The sequence below is a fragment of the Catharus ustulatus genome, chromosome 3 (genome assembly GCF_009819885.2).
Source record: "Catharus ustulatus isolate bCatUst1 chromosome 3, bCatUst1.pri.v2, whole genome shotgun sequence".
In the NCBI taxonomy this organism is placed as follows: Eukaryota; Metazoa; Chordata; class Aves; order Passeriformes; family Turdidae; genus Catharus; species Catharus ustulatus.
Window position 1 is genome coordinate 67,803,461 of NC_046223.1, and position 21,879 is coordinate 67,825,339.

General features: G+C 38.8%; 1 protein-coding gene across 2 annotated transcripts in view; it reads left to right on the forward strand.

Moving 5' to 3' along the window:
- The window catches only part of CEP85L (centrosomal protein 85 like), a 137,656-nt gene that overhangs the window by 55,018 nt on the left and 60,759 nt on the right, over positions 1-21,879 (forward strand). For both annotated transcript variants that reach the window (XM_033054354.2, XM_033054353.2), the window contains exon 3: positions 19,128-19,894. In XM_033054354.2, coding sequence (XP_032910245.1) covers positions 19,128-19,894 — 767 coding nt within the window. The remainder of the gene's footprint in view (positions 1-19,127; positions 19,895-21,879) is intronic.

Here is a 21,879-nt window from a genome sequence, read left to right on the forward strand (position 1 = left end):
CTTTCATCTTGCCATATAATAATACCGGTGTGACATTGCAGTCATCTCTTAAAGAAATGGCACACCTGGTCCTGGATGCCAGTGTCAAATTCTACCTGGTTGTAGATTGGCTCCTTGCAACTCAACTGGTATATGATAATTTAAATACCACTGCCTACCTCATGTGAAAATAGAAGCAAATAGTTTAGTTTAGATATTTTTAATGCAAAATTAATAAGGATTATAACCTCCTTGAGAATGAGACTATCCAGCATAAATTCTTTCTTTCGAATCATAGAAATGTGGTTTGGAAAAGACTATGGGAGGTTTCTGAATCCAGCCCTGTGCTCAGAGCAGGATCATCACCAAAACAGACAAGGTCAGCCCTGACTTTGTCTTTCTGATTCTTGAAAACCTTCCAAGGTACCTCAGCATCTTTGAATAACTTTATCCCAGTGCTATAAGATGTCCTCGTGAAGAATTTTTCCCTGATGTCCAGCCTGAATCTACCAACCCATAGCTTTTCTGTCGTTAGCTCTTGTTTTGTCTGCTGCTACCAGGAATAGTGTGTCAAATAAATTTAACTAGTTCTACTATCTGACATTCATGTATTTTTGAGGGGGGGATGGGGTGAGAATGGGTTATTGTTTACTTTTTTCTGGACAAAACTGTGTACCAGTTCATATTATCCACTGTTGTTTTTAGCAAGTCTAAAGAGTTTAAATATATGTATATATTTTTGAAAACATCTTCCACTGAATGTGTCCCTGTGTTTGGGCTGCTATTCTTAAGCATACAGGATGATTTTAATCTTGATGTTGGTCTGTGAATCAGAAGACTGTATTATGTGGATTTTGCTTAAGCTGTATAACTATCATAAACTCTTAATGGCACATCCTTTTTCATCAGGGGTTAGTCCACCCCTGTCAAAGGCTAAAAATATTTTGTAATTTCAAAAATAGAATTGTCTTTCTTGGTTGATTTAAACAACAGCATTTATTGTATGAACTGGCGTGAGGTTTTCAGTTTTCCTGTTTGTAACTTTTATTCTGTAGGAGTACCCGGAGATTCAGGACATGATTATAGTTTATTGTTCTATCTTACATAAAAATTCTAAAGAAACAGGCACTTTTTAACTGGGTGAGAGGTGATTCTGCAGTAAACTTTTCTTTAGAGAGGTGATATGATTAAAAGTACTTCTTTCTTTCTCATTGCATCAGCCATCTGCATGCAGTCATACTTTGCTGTTGAGAGTGATGGCAAGGTTTTCATTCTAATTAGCTCAGCTAGAAGATTGAACTAAAAATACATTCAGAGTGCATTGAAACGGAATTGGGCTCACTAGGGCATCCATATTGGGGTTGTGGTTCTCCTCATGTGTTAGAGAAATCTTCATAGACAAAAGAAGTCTAGTTAAAAAAATTCTAGAGACTAATGAGAATTCAACTAAGATGTGCAGAATTTTTGGTTTTTTTGCTATTGTGCCCTATTTAATCTAGGAGAAAAATGCTCATGATTAAAAAAATCCCATGTGAAGAAAACACACTTCAGAGAGGTTGGAACAAGATGGTCTTTTGACTCAAGACACTCTCTGATTCTGTAAAAACAGTGCAATTTTTTTGTGGTGGTTGCTTGGATATCTGTTGTCTAATACAGCTTCTGAAAGATTCTGAGTAAAGTGATTCATGGCTTCTGTAAAACTGGAAGTGTGCTCTCCCTGGGACATGTCTGAAGGGGATCTTGGGTTGCTTTCTCTCTCCTGAATTCATATCAATATCCCCCAGTTTGGTATTCCTTTTCAGGTCTGGCTACTCTCCCATCTGCTCTCTCCTGGTGGAGTTGAGGAAGAAGAGGGGAAAACCAAATCTGCTTTCAAGCAGCCCACAGGATAGATATGCTTTACACATTCAGGCATTTACATGAAATCTTTCTCACCTTGATCAAGTATTCAGATGATCTTACTAGTTGACACTGAGGAGACTATGACAGAGGACTTCAGGACAGGAGCTCCATGTGGGCTAGTTTTATGTACACAACTGCTCCAGTTTGTTGCTTTTCTGTTTTTTCAGTGTCAGTCCCAAAAAAAAAAGAAAAGGAAAAAAAAACAGAAAGGAAAGCACTAAAAAGTTGTTCTGGCCAAATTCCCATTTTAAAAACTATATTTTCTGCTGTTCCAAATGGCTCAATTCTTGTAACACTTGGGTCTTAACTTAGAAACAACAGTATGTTGTGTAAATAAAAGAAGGAACAGTCCATGATTTATACTGGTAGTATTTCAGCTTTTAGAATGTCTTTATGAGATGGTGCAGTAGTCTTCTGTTCCTGCTGATTTTTTTTCCTTGTTTTCCTTTGTGAAATGAGAGTCTGGATAGTTGCAACAAAAATTGAAGGTTTTGTGTTTACCCATAAGTGGAATTTAATTTTTTAATGGAAATTAGCACTTAATCCTTAATGGAAATTGTAATGGATTATTTTGGAAGGAGATGAGGAATGTGAAAAATTCAGAATAGCTTAATTATATATTTCTAAAATTTTGGAATGAAATGGGAATTCAAAAGTAGGTGGGAATATTATGACTACATATGAGTATTTGCTTTACTTCTGGCAGGTAGCATAGTCTAGTAGAATTACTCAAACGTGACTTATGGCCAAAAGTTCATGTTTATGTGGTTCTGGGAGTGCTGTACTCCCATAAGAGTAGTGTACCCTTAATTTACTGTAAAAGTTAAAGAACATTAATTAGACTGATATTTACATGGATGAGTGTTATTCCAACTGTTGAGAAGTACAGTAATTTCACGATTATAAGCCACACTGAGTATAAGCCACACTTTCAGGTGCCAGCAACTTTTCATTCTTTGTCCGTATATAAGCTGTACCTGATTATAAGCCGCACGTTACAATACAGAGTGTGATAAAAGGTACCTATTCTATCACCATCTGTTGAGGGTGGGGGCAGTGATCCTTATCTCAACGGCAGATATTCTGCTAATGGGCCATCCATTGAAACCAGGCAGGGCATTGTTCTTTATCTTTTCACAACCCATCCTTCCTCCAGCGAGTCATTTTCTGCTAATGGCCACTGAGTCCCACTGTGTGACTGATAAAATTACTGCATCCCATTGGGAGTTGCTCCCAGGGGAAAGAGCCCAACATTTCTTACCAAGATAAAAACAGAGGTTTTGGGACACTAAGGGAGCCCCTTTCTCCACTGGACTCCAGAGGAAAACCGGATTTCTCCACATCACCACTGGACCTCCGGAGGGGAACTGCACCTTCTACAGGAACACTGCTCCAACTGAATCACATCTGTCACTGCAGGATGATGCAGCCACCATTTAATGGGACTGCTACCAACACCCTGCCTGATGGGGTGTCAGGTTGTACTCTGACTTTACCAGGGTTTGGAGTTTGTTTCTTTGTAGTACTGTATTTCTATTTTAATTTCCTTAGACAAGAACTGTTATTCCTAATTCCCATATTTTTGCCTGAGAGCCCCTTGATTTCAAAATTCTAATAATTTGGAGGGAGGGGGTTTACATTCTCCATTTCAAAGAGAATTTCCTGCCTTTCTCAACAGACACCTGTCCTCCAAACTAAAACAGCAACTTTTTGTTCTTTGTCCTTATACAAGCCGCACCTGATTATAAGCCGCACTTCCGGGTTCGGACCAAAATTTTAGTCAAAATGGTGTGGCTTATAATTGTGAAATTACTGTAAGTGTGGGACTTGATGGAGCAGGATATGCTTGGTAGAGTTCTGTGTTTCAGAAACCTGATACCAGACTTGAAGAAGTATGGATTCTTTTCTTTTTGTTTTCTTCTGAAGCTTACTGATTTGTAAAGCTGGTTAAATCAGTTTATTTTTTTACATGTGCTTATATAAACAGATGTATTAAAATGCTTTATATGAGAGAATCTGTTTGCATATATTTATATATATACAACAGTTACCATGCTTGTTTTTCCAACATCATTAATCTTTTTGGCCTGTAATAACTAAAGATATAAATTAAAATCTAAAAATAAAGTGCTTTACTAAAAGACAGGGTAATAAAGATATTTGGAAGCCGTTAAGAAGCCATTCTTGCATACAGTGTTTATAATAATTTTTGATACAGTTATTTCTGCTGCTTCATTATTCCAATATTGTAATTGTGTCTAATTTGCCTGTAAGTGTTAACCCAAGATGCAAAAGGGAATTAAGCAGTCTGTGATTATAAAAATACTCTGTGCAAGGTGAAGCATGGTAGTTTTGATTATCAAAAATCATTTGTGTTGACCTCTCTTCTGAAGCTGAAGTGCATCAATAACCTTACAGTGCTTGAGTGGGGATGTGAAGGATCTGTGTGTAGCTTCTAAAATTGCTATCCTTTGCAGAGTTTCACATTTCATCCTGGTAGCTGGGATGTGGGCTGAATGCCATTACAGTTTGCTGTGTTAGGGATTTAGTGGTGCTATTGGGTAACCCTGAAGAACACTGTGGATGCTGCATTGCGCAAAATTACTGTCTCGCGTTTCTCTGGGGTGGAAGATGATTTCAGTTATTAGTTAATTAGTTATTATATTAGTTAATTCAGTTATTACAATTAGATTGACTTTAAAAAAAATTTAAATACTTTCTGTAAGTATGCAATTCAGACTTTCTTAGCTAGTGTTTTATGGAACTGACTTGATTTCAGAGCCAGAGATCCGGTCTCAAGTCTACCACACCAACATTTATGGTATACTTTGGTCCCTGCTTGTTTCAATCGAAAAATAAGGTCTGAAATTGAGTCTACCTTTGGAAAAGAGTTCTGTTTCTAATTTCTGAAATGTGCTCTGCTAGTAATACCTTAACTGAGGTGTTTCTTAAGAGACTGGAGAGTGGAGAAGAAACAGTTTTGTTTTGTTTTCTTTGTGGGGATTGAAGCACTGCTAATGTGCCTGGATGCCATAGTGATAAGTACTATAAATATCCAAATGTGTGAGCCAGCAACTCAAAATAAATTTGTAAACACTAAATTCTTTCCGTTATCAAAGGCAGCAATTGAAACATTTCCTGCTCTCCCACCTCTTGCTTTGTACTTTTAATTGTGCATATCCCACAAAACAAAAAGGACATAAAAACTGTTTTCCACTATTCTTGGGGAGCAAACAGAAATGATCAATATACCCTTTGAATGAAAATGTAATTCAGATTGTTTGCATTCAAACTTATTAGTTGTCTATAAACAGTGAACCACTCTTCTGTTTAAATGAAGTCTAAAACTGGATAGCAGTACATGTAGTAGCACTAAAAATAACTGCAAGTTTTATGTCATGTGATATGCTGTGTTGTAAGCATGATGAGCTATGTTCAGTAGTGCTGGAGATTCCATAGGTACTTGGGAAGGTGCGTTGGCAGTGAAGCAGCATCCCATTCAGGTGCTAGGTAAACCTTGCTGTTAGGAATTGAGATACCAGATTGATTTCTAAAATTATGGCAATCAAATGCCAAACTGCACCAAGGAAGGACTTCTTTTTGTGTGTGTGTGTAGTGTCGTCTTTTTGTTTTGAATGCATTAGCATGTTTTATCTTAAATGACTACAGAAATCATCTCAAATTTGCGAGTTGTAGTTGGGTTAGAGTTCTGCTATCTACAGTAGATCATGTCTTTTAATCTGGGACTGCTGATATAATTTGTATCAAGTGTGTTTCATTCCAGGGAGGATGAATTCAGTGGACCAAATGGTGCCTGACATATATACAGTTTGGTAATGGAACTTCTGGTCTTTCAGGATGCTTTTCTGTTAAAGCATTTTTCATAATTAATTGCTTATTAATTTTCTTGCTTTTATGATTTAGTTGGATTAATTGCTTTCCTTTAATTAATATGTTAATTATTAAATTTTCTAAGTTGTTGTAATGTCAGGGCACTAAACTCTTTTGGCATAGGAAGTGTGGGGGAAAAACAACATTAGAAATGGCTTGCCAGTGAAAGAGAACTAAACTGCTGTTAATTTTTAAAACATTTATTTTAGAAATTATTTACAAAGCCAAATATCTTCATTAGGACAAGCTTGATAAAAGACTCTACTGGTCATTACGTGTTTCTCTCCTGATTCAGTATCAGTTTATTTAAGCTGTGGTTATAGTTAAAATAAGATCTTTCAGCTAGTCTTGTCAAAGGGCACAAATGACCTTTAATTTTCAGGATATTTCTAAAAAAATGTGACCTACAGGTTCATTTTAAGAGTATAGAACTGCCTTTGTTACAGACAGACCACTAGCATGGATTAATGCATCCATGAAGTTTGGAGTTTTTTTCTTCCAGGCTTTAAAATTATCCTTCATGGCTTCTTTGCTGGTGGACATATAAGGAAGTTGTAGTTCCCTTCTGGAGTGGAGGCTTGTTTTTTACAATACAGAAATCCTCCAAAGAGTGTGAGATTTGGTTCTAAAAGCACCCTGAGAATTAACACTCCCAGATTCACCTGTGTAACATTCACATTTGCTCAAACTATCAACTGTCCTCCAAAAAACACCTAAAATTAAGGGATGTGTGAAGGTTGGGGGTCCTGGAAGAAGAGTTGTGTATGGGAAGTATAGAACTGTGAATCCCTCTCCTTTGTCTTCTGCTGTAGGCAAATTCTGTATTGGAATTGGAACAACTCTGTTACTAGCAGTCTAGTACCATGGCTCCACAGGTATGCCTGAAAAATAGAATGTTAAAAACTGGAGGAAAAACAGTGAAAGCGAGATGGTGCACGAAAGCAAAGGGTTTTCCACATCTGTTTATTACGCTGTAATCAGTTTTGTGGGATGGAATCCAGAGACTCTTCCATATCTTCTTGTTGCCACTGTTGCTTTCAGAAGTGTTTCTGTTAGTAATAAGAGTCACGTTGTAGGAAAATGCTGAGAATTTCAGCACTTTAGGTGGGTCTTGCACTCCTTTCCCATAAGTTTACTACTACTTTGTTTTGCTTGAATTTGTGAAATTTAAAAAGGTAAGCAGGGTAGCTAATACTACATAATGTAAAGAGCAGTGGGAGAAAGCAGGTGAAGTTTACTAAGTGACATTAGTCTAGTTGTTGTAAGAGGTTTTTCTCCTGTTCTTCATTTGGAAAATACAGATAATGATGCTTAATTTTTGAAGTATAAAAAGTGACTTCCTGTGTAGGATATAGAGCTGTGCTGAAATCCAATTTAAAGTTAATCCTCTGTGACCTGAGCTGGCTTCCAGATGGTGACCTACATGTGGAGTAGGCTGTTAATTTGTTATCAAAGCTCTGATATGTCCAAGAAACTTTAAGGGAAGGTGAGATTAGTCTATGGTAAATGAAGGGTAGAGTAGCAAAGCTAGGAATATAAAGGTTAGAAAATAGAGTGCTAAAGCTACTTCTGCAACATTATATTTTACTTCTTTCTGTATTTATTTTACAGGATTTTACTAATATTTGTTTTCTTTTTTCTCTTTTTTTTTTCCCCTCCAATTTATTTTTAAAATATTGTGGTTTTCCCCAAGTCTTAATAAGTAATTAAGTAGATTTCTATGTCTGCAAGAGACCTACTCCAGTTGAATACTAGCTACTGTTAACATATTACCATCTCTTTTACCATTTGGGGATCAGCATCTGAAGGAGAGTGACTTCCACAGTGACTTAAGTTGTTCTTGAGGCAACCATTGAAATTTTGGGGTTACTGGGGATGATTTTTGGCCCTTGGAAGGGATTACTGCTTGATATAGGCATTCCCAAAGTGTATTAAGTAAATTGCTTGAGCCCATGAAGTGCTTCCAAGAGGTGTGCAGCAGTGGCAGTGCTGCAGCAAGGCAGGCTGGCTGTGCCTGGTGACCTGGGCTGACCTTGGTCTGCAGCAGGAGGAAGGAGTCAGGCAGGGATAGCCCTGCTATGAAGCTGTGAAAGCCAGCAAGCAGTATCCTCCTGCCTCACTGGACCCATGGCAGCCTCACTGCTGTGGCTGCTCACAGCACCTGCTTCTGCCTGTAAAAGGATTTCTTTTTCTAGCTGAGTAATGTACATGTGTTCCAATTGTACAGAAGTCTGTGTGATACTTGGAAGAGTTACCAATTAAAGGGCTGTCAGATATGGGAACAGGCTGCCCAGGGAAGTGGTTGAGTCACCATCCTTGGAGGGTTTCAAAGGGTAACATGTAGATATGGCACTTGGGGCCATGGTTTTAGTGAGGGACTTGGTAGTGCCAGGTTAATGGTTGGACTCAGCGATCTTGAAGGTCTTCTCCAACCTAAATGATTCCGTTCTATGTTATGGGTTCCGGCTGGGGCTCCCAAAGTGAGAATACAGAAGTAAGCTACAAGGGTGACTACTGTGCAAGGCTCAGCTGAGGGAGATCAGTGGAGGAAATGAAGCTGAAGTATGAGATTGGGAGAAAAAAATGAAGGTGTGTTCTGTCTTCCCCACTTGTGTGGCCTGGCATAAAACTGAAGGGTGCTGATCCTGTTGGAGGTATTCCTGGTGGGCCATGAACCAAGAGATCCACTGCTTTGTGGTAAGCAGAACCAGTACCAGTTGAATCTAAATATTTTAATATTTAATTATATTTTATTATTTCAATACAAAGAGAGTCTTAGTAGAAACAGGGATTGAACTGTCATTAGTGGATAATTATCTCAGAAACATAGCCAGAAACTCCAGTCTCCTTGAAAGTGGGATTTTACCTTTTAAAGTCACTTGACATTGAATTGAGGGCTCTGTTTCTACCTGTATTTATGAAGAAAATGTGAGGTATTGATGCATACCTTGGTCAAACACAGAGTTTCTCCTCTGGGTAAAACTCCAGAGATTATCCCTCTCTGGAATGATAGTGCTCTCTGGATGCCCTCAGGTTTTGCTATGGTCCCTTGTGTTAGAGGGCGTCTCTTAACCCTCCTCGTGTGAGTTTGCCTTCATGTGCACATCCTTTGACCTTCATGTCTTAGGTGAGGTAGTTTTACTGCTGAAAGATATCAGCCTAGCTAATTGGGAATAATGTTGTAGGAGAGGGCATCAGAGGTATATGAGAGAGTTGGGATAATACAGCTAACTTGCCTGTGGAGGCTGAGAAAGCACAACTTGCTTGGTACAAGAGCACAATCTGTCTTGGTATAGGAGAGGGTAGGTATGTAGCTGGTACTGGATGTTCTCTTACAGGGAACAAAAATACCTAGAATTATCCCCTTCTGGAGGGCAGGGGTGGATTTCTGTTCTGATGGGCTAAGTTACTCTAGTTTTTTTGAGTCATCCCTAGCTGGGGATGCAAAAATAATGCCAGCAAGAGGGGGTGTCTGATGCTGTTGAAGTAGAAGGTAGTAGTGGCATGGTATCTTGCAGATTCAGAAAGGAAGTAGAACAGATATATTGTGGCATCCACAGTATTTTTCTCCCTTTAGCCATTACTTTTAAAGAAGGTCCTGGGGGGATATTTGATTTCTTCATGTCTTTACTGTTAAGTGCTTGTTGTTGGAATTGGAAGCTGTAGATGGCCTTCATAAAAGGGCAAATGCAAGTTAAGATCTAGACTTCTAAAAAATGAGAAGTGATCACAAAAGAAACTCCCTGTGGCAGTATGGGTTTTCACTCAAGCTTCTGTTTCAATGAAATCAAGTTGCATGTTTACGTGACTACTGTTCTGGAATATTGCTTTATCCTCTTATCTGGTGGGTGAAAATAAAACCTGTTAATCTAAAAATTGTTCTACTTAGTTATATAACTTTCTTAAAAATAGCTCTTAGATGGCTGGAGAGGATAGATGCTGTGGGATACAAATTTCTTTTGCTTGGTTTGTGTTCTTTTGCATAGAGCATCCACATCCCATGCATGATATTTTTTACTATTTTGTGGTGACCAGTTATATGTGATTCGCACTGTGGCCTGTGAACATCCTGTAGCACAGTTCTCTCTCAGGTGCTGTACATGTATTGCAGCAAAATAGCACCAAAGCTGAAGCTGAGTTTAGAGAGGCACGTCAAGAGAACACACTGAGGATGGGATGTTTCTTCTGTGTGTGTCACTTACTGCTGGGAAAGTTTAACTTTTTGAAAATGGTTGTTCAGAGCATCCTTTATTCTGTTGTATTTTAGAAATTGCTATTATATTTGGCTGTGGCTTTGTGATATCCTTGGTTGAAGAGACAAAGTACATAAATTAAAAGTTTTATTGCACTCTGGTAAAACAAGTTCATTCTTTTAAGACAGATTTCTGTCTTAAAATGCTCATTTTTCTCATCTAAAGAGATTCTTATACAAGTTAGGTTAACCTTTCTCTTTACAGATTAATTCAGCAGATAGCCATTGCAAGCTTGGACCAATAGCAGTCATAAATAACTTTCAGTGACTGATATGGAGTAAAAATTGGCTCTTGGGCTTACCTGCTGTTTGCTTTAGACTATTTGCTCAGATAAAATCTGCAAAATATTATCTGTTTCAGTTAAATATCCCATGGTATTGTATTTGTCACTTGCTCTTTTAATGAATCTGTACTTTCAGATTTCTCTAACACAGGCATCTGGAATAATTGAGTAGAGTAGGGAAAACAAGAATAGAATGTTGCAGTAGTTTGCTGTAATTTATTTTTCTCCGCTGAATAATCTTTTCCTGTTAAACAAATTTTGCCTGCTGCTTTTTGAAATGTGTGCCTATTTGCCAGAGCTGCCCTTGTTGCACAGGACTGATACCTGACTTAATTTTGAAGTGGCAGCATCTCACCTCTATACACTGCTACTTTCCTTTAGAGTCTCCTGTTATATCATCTTCTGAGTCTGGGTTTCATGTGAGTGAGCTAAGCTGACCTAGATTTGGCTCAAGAGGAGAAGTTACTACATTTTTTCGAAGATGCTTCTCTACTGGAGTTGTGGGTTCCCCTTCTGAGTATTATTAGCCTAGATATTGCTGGGTAAATTGGCACTTCACAGAAATTTTAATAGGCAGTACTCTTTTTTTGTGTGTGTGTCCTGAAATATCAGTTATGCTAGATCCCTTGGGCAGGACAGATTTACTTGTGTATCTGGTATGTTGGGGGCTTAGGGGTTTTCTTTTTACTCTCTGCATTTATATACTTAACGAGTGTTAAGACCTCAGGCTTACTGTAGCACTCACATGCACTTGACTTTTTCTGTTTGTGGAGTTTGTATCTGTTTTCCCCTATCAAAAACTGTTGCACTCCCTCCCTACAGTCTCCTCGAAGTCAACTTCTGCAAAACCCAAACTTTCTTGGAATTTTTTGTTAAGCTTTGTTTATTGAAACACATGTAAAATTTCATTATTTGTCTTACAATTGGCACTGCCAAACTGGTTTAAAGAAGTTTATTTTAAAGCAGAATGTGGATCTTTTTACCCAGTGTTGTCTTGCACAAAAAAATCCAAATCCAAAACACTTATATAAGTCAGGGGAATGTGTATTAACTTTTAATGAGGAATGTTTTGGATGACAGGTCATTCTACCAAATGTATTTTAACATCAGTTTAGTACTGAGAACTTTGACCTTGAATCTGACTGCAATGGCACATGGGAGAAAACTAACTCTTTCTACAGAGCTTGTCTCCGGTGTAGTGTTTTTTTAACTGATCATGTAGGATCAAAAAAGCAAGTGTATGATGTCTGTGTGCTTAATTTTGGTACTGATTTTGGTTTGACAACCCCTGTGTAATTCTTTGGGAAGATGCTCAGATTGCCTCTTTTCATCTAAATTAAGTGATAAAATTAAGAACTTTGGCTCTTGAAATGGGATATGGAATGCAGAGATTGATTTGTAGTGTAAGATCATATGAAGGTGTGGCCCACTGTGTTACTTGTGTGTTCTTGCTGCTAGAATCTTAAGAACTTTGATAATGAGGTTTTCTCCAGGCCTGCTATCTCAGAAGGTGTGGTGGGAACCTGATGTTAAGATACAGGAATGGCCTCTCAAGCATGGGAGAACACTCTTTAAATAAATCAAAGCTGGTGAGTGTTGGCTGTGCCCTAATGAGATTTGATCAAAGAGCAGATTTGTGAAAGAGTATTTCAGTACCAGAAATACTACAATGAAGGAAATAAAAGTTATTTTCTTTGAATAAATATTTTTCACTTGCTCAGTGAGGAGGTATAATTTTCTCTTGTTCAGTGACAGTTTCTGTGTTAAGCTTTAATAACTTCTAGAACATACTTGGTTCTCACCCCCCTTTTTTGGTATTATTTGCAAATTGAGAGTGTTGTCCTCATTACTTACTCTGAGCATGACTGTTGCTACCCTATCACCTCTCTGTCAAACAAGGAAGAAGGTGAATTTGCCTGAAGGGTGTGGAAAAGAAAGAGAAGTCACAAATGGGGGAAAAGTAAATTCATTAACCGTAGAGGAATGGGATAAGGAAGATGGATACCAAATGGCCAGGTCTTAATAAATTAGATGTTAGGGAAGTTTCTATTCAAGTATGTTCATATGTGCATAGCATTCCCCTTATTTGTAAGGATGTCTAAGAAGCTGTTTTCCATTTGCTGGAACTCAGTGTTACCTCTGCATTTCTTTCCTTGCAGAAGAAAGATGTGGAATAGTGTGGATGCCACCTTAGTACTCATGAGTGCAGCTTTTACTCTTTTCCAGCATGGCTCTCTGTTCTTCTAACTAAAAATCCTGTGAACTTGCCTTATAGTATTTTTTGATATCTGTACATTGTCGGAGGCCTGTGAGAGTGTCCTACCATTTATTCCTTCTTCCGTCTCTCTGCAATAACATTGCTCAGGGGTAGTACCTTTACCAGTATTTCACCTGAAACAAAGTCTTAAAAGCAACAAAATTGCTTCAGTTTTTGAAAATCCCATCTCAGCTGCAATCTTCTAAGTTCACATTCATATTATTCAGTGTTGTGGTGTTCAAATTCTTTGTGATTTGTATATATTATATCTTTTAGATTCCTTCATCTTTTAAAACAACCACGTTTTTAGGTATAACTTGCATTCCTTTGGTATGCAGCACAGCAGATTACAGAAAATCCCATACAATTAAGTGAAACAAAGTGGAACTGACTTGGAGTTTGCAACCCACATCTTATATAAAATAATTCTGATTGATACTGGCAGTACAGTGATGGTGATGGTAGAAGGCAGTGAACTTCCTTCTTTTTTCCAATTGACATTGATTGGACTTGTTTCTAAACACCCTATGACTGTCTCTGCTTTGAAGGCATCTCAGTTTACTGGCAGTAAGTATTTCAGCATCTAATATTTAAAATTAGCTTTAGTCAGTAAGTTTGTCAGTTATTCTTTTATATTAATTTCTTGCTGTTCAAACATAGAGCTTTATAAACAAATAATGTTTAGAAATTCTTCTTCATACAAAACTTGCTAAATGTCTGAACAGTTCCCTGCTGTGTCTGCAGTGCTTCCTTTTCTGCCTCAGCTTTCTGTGATGCATGTTCTTATTTATTCTTTGGAAGAGACTTATTGGCAGAGATTCCTTTCTTCATTCACCTCATATTTTGATATAGTAAACTTGAAGTAATATGGAAAAGGCTTTTAAAAAGAATGATGAAGAATTCTAGACAAAAAAAAACCCAACAAGCCAACCAAGCCCAAACCATTCCTGTGAGTGCTGCTGCACCCTGGAAAGGCATGTTTTTGCTTCCAGAGGATGAGAAGTCAGTCTGCTTAGGACTTTTAACTAGAACTGGCCTCCTGCCTGGCCACTTTGAAATGTCTCATTTGACTCATCTGATTATCTCTGCTGCATTAAGGCCTGTCCAGTTTGTAAGTAGGTAGGCAGGGAAGAGCACATATGCAGCATCAATACTGCTGTAGTGCACATCATCCCATTGTCTTTGTCTTTCAGCCAACTCCCAGGAGAGTTTGACCCTTCTGTTGTTGAAAACAGCTGTTTTGGAGATTTATGGGAAGCACCCACATGCTTGCATGGTAGATGGAAGACTCATGTCTCTTTCAGTCCTATGCTGGATGCTGGAATTGTTTGTGGCTTATTGCTGGGGTTGATGCAGTTAAGAGCTACAGAACAGTTTGGAGGAACTGACGTCCTATAATGAATGTCAGAGCTTTTGTTCACTAAACCACAGCCAGATTCAAGACCTTCAATTTGTATAATGGAGGCTTGACTTCCCCTGTTTATCTTCTGCTCAGTTAATAAGAATAGTTCAGTTTATTTTCCTGGATTGGGGTAAACTATGTCGGTGTTTTGGGGTGGGTGGGAAGGGAGGAGAGGAAGAGAAGGTCAGCTGTTTTTAATACTGTTGTTTTTCTCCATGATCAGGGCATTCTAATTATACCCTGGATAAAATATCAGATTTCAAAGTCCTTTACACAAGGAGGGTTCACCACTTTTCAGTAGCATTCGATACACATGCATCCTATAAACACGTGTATCAAATACATTTTGATTTTGATTAATGTTGGGTAACTATATTAGATGATTGCTCTGCTGTTGTTTGGTAGTATCTTATCTTGAACAGTGAAGAATTTGTCCCATGCAGAGGTGTATCTTCTATAGGAGTTCTCATAGCACTGGTTTCATTTTGCAGCTTAAGAAGTTGTTTAGGGTTACAGTGAACTTTTTCTGAATCATATATTTTGACTGACTGTTGGGCAACAGATAAGGATTTTAAGTAGCTGCGTGAGGGTACTGTGTCTGGCCTGAGAAGTGACTTCAAAGGTTTTTCTTCCAGTAATTTAAAAAGCATAGTGCGGGAAAATGTAAATGAGTAGGAGGTGTTAATTAACTATATACAGAAGTATACTTCTACCCCTCTTTCAGAAGAAAGTGCCTGTTGTGCTTTCTCTTTGTGATTAGTTTTTTATTAAGAACAAAATTGATTCTGTTACATTATTTTCTATGCCAGATAAGCAGTAATTAAATATTTCAGAAGTGTAACACAAGATGGTAAAAAAGCCATGTGAAGTATTCTTAATTTTTTTATTCCATCTGCTGCTATTATATGGTAGAAATCTTGTGTTTTTAAAATAGCGTGCTTTCAATTTTCTTATTTATGTGGCTTTGTAAGTACGGAATCAGATATTAAAATGTCATGCCTATTAGAAAATTAGTCCAGGAAGTTTTGTGCTGGGCCCCAAAAAAAGTTCTTAGGATAATGAAAAGAAAAAATTGTCATATAATCTTACTTCTGCTGAAAGAAAAACCAGTAGCATCTAGCTACTTTTTTATCCTCATGTCTCTTTTGGCTTTCATTAAAGAGAGAACTTTTAAGCTTTGAAAGACTCTGGAGACACACAAGCCATGTTTGAGAGTGTTTGTAATCTTCAAATAAATACCAGATCAGTGAAGTAAACCCCAAGTAATCCCAAGGAGAGAGCGCTTTCAGTTCTGAACTGGCGTTTGCTTTCCCTTGCCTGTATGGAAGGGAAAAACTTGCTGCTTGGATAAAGTAGTCTTTGGCAGGATTTGGCCAGATGGAGCTATTCCTGTGTCTACTTTCTGTGTTCTCTCCTCTTTTCAATGAAATCTACGAATTTCCTGCTTTTTGTGTTGCGAGATATTTCCAAAGGCAGACTGGTTCTCTTTCCAGCTAAGCCTGCAGGCAAGGCAGACTTGAGCAATATGCTCTAAGAAAATGTGTGAATTTTCTCATATGTTTCAGTGAGCATTAATAAGAAGACTAATTAGGACAACTTGAAGCCAAAATTACTGTGTTTCTCTTTGAGACAAATTATTGGAGACATCCATCAGCTGTACTTGGATGTAAGTGGCATTCCAAGTTCAAATTTGCTTGAAGAGTTTAGAATTGGAAGTGAGGAAAATAAGTTTAAATCTTAACTCAAAATTGATTAGTTTTTAATTTAATTAAATTTAGAAGAAGGAAAAAATAAAAATCTACCACATATTAATAAGTCTGTAATCTAATAAATTAAGGAGATAATGTATTTCTAATTATTGGTTTTAATTTTAGTTTGAATACCATGTATGGGTAACATTAAGCCAGTATCTTAGACAGAAAATGCTATATTAAATACTATTATATATTTTTTACTATTTTAAATTTTACAGTTACGTATGCATAGGATTTCTTGTGCCTTTCTCTTGCAGATGTAATATTTCTACTCCTAGAAATATACATAGCCTAAAACATAGGTCAGTTCTTTTTGAATCCTAATATACTCTTATCTTCTTTGGATATAAAAAGGCTTGGGACTGCTGCCTTTGCTGGACTGACATTGTGCTCTGTCAGATTCAGCTTGTAGGTAAGACTCAGTACAAAGGTTAGTTTCTTTAATGTTACAAAGCCAGCAACCTCAACCTAAGGAATTATCTGTATGAAAGGAGATGTATTTCTTTCTTCTGTGCATTTCCCTGAGAGTCTCTTCCTGCTCTTCTGCTGCATGTTCTCCTAAAGCAGGACTCCAACCTGCACTTTTCATCTCATAATATATATTTTTGAGACTTCAGCTTCATCAGGTCATATACCTCCCTTGCATTCTTGTCACTTGATTTGACATCCTCAGACAGGTTGCTGTGTATCTTTATTTCCATTGCAGGGCAGGACTGGAAGCAGGCTCTGCTGCTCAGCATAGCCATATGTATCCAATTTGTAGTGGCTTTTGATGCAAGTGACTGATGTGCCATGAGAGAAGACAGGAGGCAGAGCTGAAAGAAGCTGATACTGTACCTGGCACAGGCAAAAAAGTTACATTTTGTGGGCATATCACACTTCAGAAATGAGTGGTGTTGCAATATCTGTGAGCACTAATGTGTTTGGTAAGACTCTTGATTCCTTCAGCTTGAAAGGAATTGTGTGGCCATCTTCCTCTTTAACATCTCCCACCTCTTGAGCAATATCAAGATAGAACAGTCAATAAAAATGTTTCTCTCTGCAGGATAGGATTTTTAAGGAAGAAGTGCAGGGAGAGGAAGGAGGATCTTTTATCTTGCATGCAAAAAATGTTACCCCCACATAAATTAGCAGCATGGTTAATTAGGTAACAAGCTGGCAGGATTCTACTTTCCATTTAACTTTATCACAGAATCAGAGAATGTCCTGAGTTGGAAGGAGCCTACAAGGATCATCAAAGTCCCACTCCTGGCCCTGCACAGGACAGGCCCTGTGTGTTCTCTGGCCACCATCAGCACCCTGTGAATAGCCCTTAAACTACTGGTGCACTTCAACCAGCTCATGACAGTTTTGCCAAGTCTAAGGGAAAGCAGTGTTCTGTAATTACTATGAAAGCAGAGGCAAGAAAACTGTGTGGCAAGAGTTTATGCACTGAAACAGGAGGGTACGTGGTGGGGCAGAGACTCATTGGGAGGCAGGAAGGCTTCAGCAAGATTTCCTGCCTTTTTAGGAGTCCTGACATTAACTATGTAATAAATAGAGAACTGTTTATTCTTTGGTGGGCCATAATGCATTTTTCTCATGAAGAGTGTGACTGTAGGACTATATTATTTTGTGTTGGGCTGCAAGTGCAAGAAGTGAGGAAGTCTGATCCCAAACAGGGAGGAATATTCAAGTTGCAGGTAGGGATATTTTTATTTGGATATGTGGAGAAAGAATTGCTACCATTTTTGAAAGTTGTTGCACCATTGGAAGCTCTCTTCCTTTTCCTGTCTGTGGTGTGGTATATTGAGTCAAATACATGCTTTCAAAGTGTGTTTAATTAATAAATAATGTGTCCTGGCTTTCGCCAAATCACAGTAAGCTAGGGTAGCCATCAAACTGGTTATGCCAGTTGTAGAGCAATTTTTTTTTTTTTACTTTTAAATTATCCCTGTATGAATTCATGTAGTAGCTGACAAATCTCAGCAAAAGAGGTTCTCTCTAGGTTTGGATAAAAAAAGAAGAATGTATCTGCTTTGCTTTTTGGCAAAAGGGATGCCAAAAGATTTTTTTAATTAGAGCAATTTCATTCTGTCTGTCTGCCATGAACCTGACTTGGTGGGAGATGATTCTTTAATGAGGGAATTAAGTGTTTATTTCTGGTAGCCCACAGCCTGTGACATGCTGAGCACATGTTCCTGGGTATGTGAAAGCTCTCAGCGAATTCCCAGGAATTTCTCCTTTACCTCTCATCTTTGTTCTGATGTCCCTCCTGAATATTACCTTTCTGATTTCTCTGTTCTTGATATTTTCACTTGGGAAAGATTTTATGAATGGATAGACATGGTTTCTCTGTGGTCTTGTATTTGGGTCTGTGAATACACAGCCACTCGCTCACTCCTCCTGCACCCACTCTGGTGGGAGAGGTGGGAGGATTGGAAATGTAAAAGTGAAAAAACTCATGGATTGAGATAAAACCAGTTTAATAATTGAAAAGAAGAAAAATATTTTAAGAAAAGTAACAGAAATAAGAACCAAGAAAGGCTGCAAATTAAAACAGTTGGTCGTGACCAGCTGGCTGCTGCCCCCCAAACCAGCCTTCCCCTTAGTTTTATTGCTGAGCGTGGTGCTGTAGCGTACAGAATATCCATTTCGTAAGTTGGGGTCAGCTCTTCTAGCTGTGTCCCCTCCTAGCTCCTTGTGCACTACCAGCCTCTTCACTGGTGGGGTGAGAAGCAGAAAAGACCTTGACTATGTGTAAGGACTGTGTATCAGGCACTTAAAATATCCCTAAATCACCAACACAGTCTCCAGAACAAATCCAAAACATAGCCCCCTACCAGGTACTGTGGAGGAAATTAACTGCTTCCCAGCCAAACACAGCACAGGAAGAATACTTGGAAATTTGAATAACTCTGTCCAAGTGACCATTATTAAACTGGTTTGTCTACAGTGCTACCATTTTACAAAGTGCATTTATTGAATTGTTTTGCCTTCAAAAAATGAGAAGAGGGGTGATGGGAGAGGAACCAGTTTGGGAGCTCCCGAACACCTCTACTGTTTGTGGTGTAGAAGCTCCTTAGAATTATGTGACGTGGGAGAGAAATCCATCCTGCCACCTTAAAGCTGGGAATGGTTTCTTTGGCTCACAGGCTAAGAATTCTCTCTGAAGCTGCTGTTGCCAATGCTTAGAGCACTTTTTTTTTTGTAATCATGACACCTGAGCAAAATAAACTTGAAAACCTTCCACTTTAATTAGTTTCCATTCACATGGTTTAGAATTATCTAGAAGGCCCTATTTAGTCAAGAAACCTCTTTCCTTCTATTTTTGCATTTCACCTTGAATTTGATATTTTGTCCTATCTGAACTAATGTTAATGAGCTCTGTGTTGCACTTATTTATGTGATAAATTTCTCTTCACAGATCATTCAACTTCAAGTGGTACATCATCATTTAAGCCCAGCCGATCACTGGTTTCTATTCCCACTGCTCATGTGATGCTGTCTAGTGCCAGCTCTTCACTTTCCAAACACAGGGAAGCTTTCAAGAATGATGGCTCAAAATGGAGTACAAGCTTTGTACGGTCAGGAGGAGGCAGAAATCAGGGAGGCCTGGACAATTCTCTTGACATGAAAGATGCAAGACCTGTAAGGAAGTGGTCCTCCTTGTCTAAACTCAGCTCACCAAATAATTTCAGCCAAGATGGAAGTAGTCATTCAGCGGAATACAGGGCTGGTACGGACAAAGCTGTGCCACCTCAGTTAAGGACAAATGGGCCGAGTTGTTTGCATGACAGCATGGAGTTGCTAAAAATTGAGGACAAAGAAATGGGGAAAAAACGATCTTCTCTACTGGACTGCAAATACAAATTTGAAACGTGCAGCAAAGATGACTTTGTTTCAGACTCCCCAGGTAGGAGACTTGCCTTAGACTTGACCTACAGTGCCTTACCTGAAAGCAAACCCACGGCAGGTGGCTGTGAAGCTTTTGGCCAGAGATACGCGACACTGGGACAGCAGGCTGTGAGTGGAGCTCCCATACAGCCGGCAGTGAGGACTCAGATGTGGCTCAAGGAGCAGCTACGGGCAAACCCCCTGGACTGCAGGCCTGCTGAGGAGCCCTACGGTGTGCCTGCATGGCACATGCAGCAGCTCGAAGATCTTCGAGTAGCAGGTGACCAGCCTGTGCAGGTAAGGATAAAGCTTGGTGTTTGCTGCCATCATGTGGCATCCTGTGTTATACCCGAGGAGCAAGAGGCAGGTTTTAATGAAACAGGAAAGGGAATAGGTTCTCCTAAGCAGGTGATGGTATTTTTAAGCTTTGGTTTGGGCTCTTGCAGCCTGTTTCTGAAGATTAGTTGTTTCTTGGGTTTTCTTTTATTTCTGTTGTCTGCCTGCAGTTTACTCTGATTCATTGTGCCTGTCCACATGGAACTAATATCTTCATGTGAAGCTGGGTACAGGAAGAGGTTCATCAAGTAACCTTTTTAGTAGTTTTAGAATAACTGCCTAGTGGGGGAAATGTGAAGGTATTTTGTTCTGAATGGGCTTACAAAGAAGCTGCATTTATGCATTCAGCAAGATAAGAATGATTTTTTTGTGTAGTGCAAGGGTGAATTAATATTCACCCTTCTGATGCCTGACACTTAAAAACGGAATTCAGTTTGATATTGCTGCTTATGTTTTAACTAATAAAATCAACTAACAGTAGTCAACAACTCTGGTTTATTTAAATAAAATAGTATATGTGGTTGATGCATCTACTTGAAATATTTTCATATCAAGATTATCAAGTGCATAGTTTTAAGAGATAGGTAACACTTTCTAACATGGCAATTCAGTCTTTGTTTCTAGCTCTTTCCCCAACAGGGAAGTACAGTTTGTGAAGGAAGACAGATATTTAAAGAAGACATTTAAAATCTACGTGTTCATGTTTACTTGTGTAGTAAGTTTGGCTTGGCTTGACAAGAAAATCCCGGTTTACAATATATAAACTTCTCTGAAAGGCCTTTTATGGTTAGACTAGGCTAATACCTCAGCAGAGATAATCTGACTGTATGTTCAGATTTCCTGTTTCCTTCAGCCTGAAGTACATGAAATAATTTACAGAGAGTTGCGCTCAAGTTTCTTGTTCCTTCTATTGTATATGGATGGAAGGAATGACAAATTTAGATATTCTTAACATCCAGTTTTGCTCTTAATGGTGATCTGGTTTTGGTTTTTGGTAGTGTTTTGAATTTTTTGTTGTGTTGGGTTTTTATGGGGTTGGTTTTTTTAACCTAAGAGAATTTAAGCCTATTAATATGGCCAAACTAATAGTTATCTCAGGGTTTGTCTAAACACCTGACATTGCTACAGGTAGCCACCCTTTACCTTCATTGCTGCAGAACACCTCATCTTTCTCTAAGCATTTTGAAGATTCTGATGTTGATAAATTCCCCAGGTAGGGAACAGAGGCTGATGGGGTTCTCTCAGAACCCAAGTGACAGAGACTGCTTCAGTGCTGGGTCCAGCTGTACTCAGAGCGGTTGGCAGCTGCTGGTGGCATTGAGGAGCACACAGGGGATTTGGGAAGTGACAGCAGGGTACCATGAGGGAGCTTGGTCTATCCATTGATTCAAGTCTTCCCAAACACCTGAGATGTGTAGGTGGCTGCAGCCACCAGTGGTGCTCTCTGTGAGATTTATGATCTGGCTACTGTGCCTGGTGGTTCTCTTCTTGGATTTAAATATACAGAATATCAGAATATTAAAGGTCAGAAGGGAACTTAAAGACCATCTAGTTCCCAACCCCCTCTGCCATGGGCAGGGACACCTCCCACTAGACCAGGGGGCTCAAAGCCTTATCCAGCCTGGCCTTGGACACTGCCAGGGTTGAGTCATCCACAACTTCCCTGAGCAACCTGTTTCTGTGTCTTACCACCCTCATAGAAAATAATTTCATCTTAATATTCAACCTTAAATTTCCTCTTTTCAGTTTGTACCCATTACTCCATATCCTATGAAGGAACTCCAGTAGGCCTCCTTCAGGTACTGGAAGGTTGTTATGAGATCTCCATGCAACCTTCTCTTCTCCAGGCTGAGCAGTCCCACCTTCCTCCGCCTGTTTTCATAGGGGAGGTGCTCCAGTCCTCTTACCAATTTTGTGGCCTCCTTTGGACTTGCTCCAACAGTTCT